This window comes from Nansenia antarctica (assembly GCF_963989245.1).
Source record: "Nansenia antarctica genome assembly, chromosome: 6".
NCBI classification, from domain to species: domain Eukaryota; kingdom Metazoa; phylum Chordata; class Actinopteri; order Argentiniformes; family Microstomatidae; genus Nansenia; species Nansenia antarctica.
Window position 1 is genome coordinate 60,124,352 of NC_137676.1, and position 4,260 is coordinate 60,128,611.

Here is a 4,260-nt window from a genome sequence, read left to right on the forward strand (position 1 = left end):
GTGACGTGGTGATTAAAGTCAATGGCATCGACTTCAACGCACACAAGAATATCCTTTGCGGCTGCAGTCCATATTTCCGGTGAGTGTCTTAACTTTGTGGGGATGTGGCCATGATGGATGGCAGGGATTCACTTGGCATGGATCCAAAGGATAATCAGAAGAAAATAGCCAGATCCTACAAGAGCTTACACATTGTTCTTTGTGGCAGCAATGATACATTCTATAAAAGATAGCATGCAACTATTGATTCATAATATTTGTGTACCCCTCTTTATATTGTCATATACTTGCAGAGGGTGTTTATTATATAGCTGTGCTGTATTGAAAAGAGTATTGAGAAAATCTGGTACAGTATATGGATGATTCCTGACCATCATATCCCTCCTCTCTAAACCCTGACCCACAGAGCTCTCTTCACAATTGTCTGGAACAAAAAGCGGGTGTACAATATTCCTGGTGTGTCACCGGACATGATGCGTCTCATTATTGAGTATGCCTACACACGCTCTGTGCCTGTCACTGACGAGAATGTGGAGCAGCTTCTGGTGGCTGCAGATCAGTTCTCTGTCATGGGCATTGTGCAAGCCTGCTCTGACTACCTAGAGGCCCAGCTGTGCCCGGAGAACTGCATTGGCATCTGTACGTTTGCAGACTTCTACTCCTGCTATGAGCTGAGGCGCAGGTCCTCTCTCTTCATCCTGCATCACTTTAAGGAGATGGTGCGTAGCTCCGAGGAGTTCCTAGAACTCTCGCTGTGGCAGTTTCGTGACATCATTGAGAAGGACGACCTGAATGTGAAGCAGGAAGATGTAGTGTTTGAGGCCATCCTGTGCTGGATTGGCCATTCTCCTCAAGACCGCGAAGCCCAGATCTCGGTGCTGTTGCCTAAGGTGACTGAGAGTTGGACAACACACGTAACACGTAAATGTTTGATGCATTTCATAAAGGCTGCCGACTGCATTCTGTGTCCATATCTGTCTGTGTCTGTTTGCTTAGGTACGCATGGCCTTGATGACAGCAGACTACTTCATGAACAATGTGAAGAATAATCCACTGGTGAGAGCCAATGATGACTGCAAGCCCATCATCATCAACGCACTGAAGGCCATGTTCAGCTCTGACAGCAGCAACCCTCTGACCCGCCCTCGCCTGCCCTATGCCATCTTACTGGCCATCGGTGGTTGGTGTGGTGGCAGCCTCACCAATGGCATTGAGGCGTATGATGCACGGGCTGACCGATGGGTCAATGTGACTCGAGAGGAGGAGAGCGCACGGGCCTTTCACGGTGCTGCCTACCTCAATGGTTTTGTGTACTGCGTGGGAGGCTTTTACGACGTTGACTACTTCAGTAGTGTGCGCAAGTTCAACCCAGTCACACACACTTGGCACCAAGTGGCACCCATGCACTCACGGCGCTGCTGGGTCAGTGTGGCTGTGCTGGGTGGCTGCATCTACGCCATGGGCGGCTTTGATGGCTATGTGCGACTCAACACTGCTGAGCGCTATGAGCCTGAGACCAACCAGTGGACACTCATCTCACCCATGCATGAGCAGAGGAGTGATGCCAGTGCCACCACACTTTTTGGAAAGGTAAGTGGAATAGGTAAGACTAACTGTACCTGGAACACAACTTAATAACTATTGTACAATGAATCTATTAAAAAGCCAGGATGGATGAATTTACAAGTTGCCTTAACTCTAGGTATACATATGTGGTGGTAACAATCGGAATGAGCGGCTGTGTACAGCAGAGTGCTTCAACCCTGAGACCAACCAATGGACTCTGATCGCCCCCATGAGAAGCCGCCGCATTGGGTTGGGGGTCATCGCCTATGGGGAGCAGGTCTATGCGGTGAGACCTACATAAAAATACACAATAAATCAATGCTCAAGTTCTGATATTCTGTTATTGACCCACATTTCTCCTATCCTCTCTTAGGTGGGCGGCTTTGATGGAGCCAACTGTCTGCGACACGCAGAGTGCTACAATCCCCAGACCAACACCTGGCGCGCAGTTCCCACCATGTTGAACCCACGGAGCAACTTTGGCATCGAGGTGGTAGATGATCTTCTGTTTGTGGTGGGCGGCTTCACTGGCACAGGTACCTGCAATGTGGAGTGCTACGATGAGAAGACAGATGAGTGGCATGACGCCCATGACATGGGCATCTTCCGCAGTGGCGTTAGCTGCTGTGTGGTGCACGGACTACCCAATGTGCTCGAGTATGCTGCCCCGCGAGATACCCTGCAGAACCCCCGGGAGGAGCTCAAACTGTCCACCTCCAATAGCATCCTTACTGTCTGACACCATATCTACCCACCATTACCCCCCATCCCTACATGACCCGGTCCTGCCCACTGCAGTCCATCTGGGCAGAGACAGAAACCATCCAAATAAATCCTTCAAGTGCCCATGGAAATCACATAACATTTCTGTCTTTCTTATTGCTTCTATCAGGCCGGGTGGTACAATAATTTTTCTACAATGAACGTATAAGGGAGGCTTTAATTGAATGCTAGTTTGCAATCATGTCTTAACTTTGCTGAGCAAGCCCATGCCCATTAATGTCCATCAATACGTGTATATCTGACGTCTACATGTAAATACCCTCCAAACAAAAGACGAATGTTATCGTTTGCCTTGAAAGATGCATACACATATTGGGCTACACAACAATCATGTAGATTAGCTATCCATTTCAACCCCACATTCAAGACAGATCAGGCATCAAGGTTATATTTAAAAAGTTACTTTGTTGCCCCCTAGTGGGTATTGAATGCAATATGTCATCTGTACAGTTATGTGCTGCTGAACTATGAGTGCGGATAATGATATTGTCAATGGGACTCCATCTTGGAGGACAGTAACTATCCTGTTTATTTGTTTATATATTGTTAGATGTTGAAATGATTGTCAACCCTGTTGCAGATTACTGGACTGATCTGGCTAATCTGCCAGTGGTCGCTATTGCACCTACATCACAGAATTGACTTGGTGTGGTCAACTTCATTATCTGGCAGCGACTAGAGGCCTTTCTTTCCTGACATCTTACCATTTCAATCATGTCCTTTGAGCATTATTGCTTTATGCCCATAGTACGTCAAATCCAATTTGTATGAAAACAAAACAAGCATCTAAAAAGGTCCAGGGTCAGAGTTTCTGAACTCAAAACAAAACTAACTACCTCATCTGTATAAATTATTGATATGTATTTTGTGTGTTTCATAACAGCTGTGTTACTGTGTGTGTGTGTGTGTGTGCGTGCGTGCGTGTGTGTGTGTGTGTGTGTGTGTGTGTGTGTGTGTGTGTGTGTGTGTGCGCGTATGCATGTGTGTGCGTGTGTGTTTTGTGTGGAAAAGGGACAACATCATTGACAAAGTGATGGAGCGCTATTCTCACAGCAGGAGGAAGCAGGAGGACAAGTTCAAAAAGTTCAGGTGAAACATGAAAATAAACACACTCAAAAGCAGACCCTAAATCTAAAATGTCAAATACCACACATGATTAAAGTTCAAGGGGTCATATCCGTTTTACCTCTAAAAGAATGGGAAACAAAACCATGTTGAAGTGGAAGTGTGCTTCAAAGCAAAACTGACAATGGAAACATATTTACTTCTTTATGCTATTAGTGGAAGATGGGTCATGGTCATGTGTGATTACAACACAGTGGGTATTTCTCTCCTCAAGACTCCCTTAGTTTGCTGCCTCTGTCATCACAGTCTTGTTCTCTTTGGACTGCAAGAACTTCAATAAGATAAGTACAGCATCATGGCTCAAATACCCAATGTGACGAACTCTTATGAGCATACACTGCTGCCCTCTGGTGGTCAGAGTGGGATTGATGTAACCAGCAGGGCTCAAACTGGGGATCTCTCCCCTGGATGACCTAAGATTCTACCATTAGGACATCCATTTGGACTGGCAGGGCTACTCATCACGAGAGCTACACTGCCACTACACACTACACCATGCACACTACACACTACACCCTGCACACTGCACACAAGGGAGAGGGGACATCTGTACATCCAACAACTCAGGGAAAACACACCACTGTCCAACTGCATGTGTGTAGGCTTGATCTTAGTGGAACATCAAAACCTTTGAGTTTGAGTGTATGAAGCTTGATCTGTGTAACAATGCATCATGACATGTTGATCTATCATCTTTGAGCCTTTGGTGTTCAGTGTGATCTCCCTGAGACTAGTTTACACAGTAAATACAGTGTGCATTGAACTACAGTACATCTACATTCCTAT

At 46.2% G+C, this 4,260-nt stretch overlaps 1 protein-coding gene across 1 annotated transcript; it reads left to right on the top strand.

Annotated features, from left to right (window-relative positions):
- Positions 1-470: 470 nt before the first annotated feature.
- LOC308160760 (kelch-like protein 10) lies at positions 471-2,305 on the top strand (the record flags this gene model as incomplete). Its single annotated transcript, XM_080534701.1, has 4 exons — positions 471-890; positions 997-1,590; positions 1,703-1,852; positions 1,940-2,305. 4 exons carry the CDS (start codon positions 471-473, stop codon positions 2,303-2,305), a joined length of 1,530 nt encoding a protein of 509 aa, XP_080390827.1.
- Between the last annotated feature and the right edge of the window lie 1,955 nt (positions 2,306-4,260).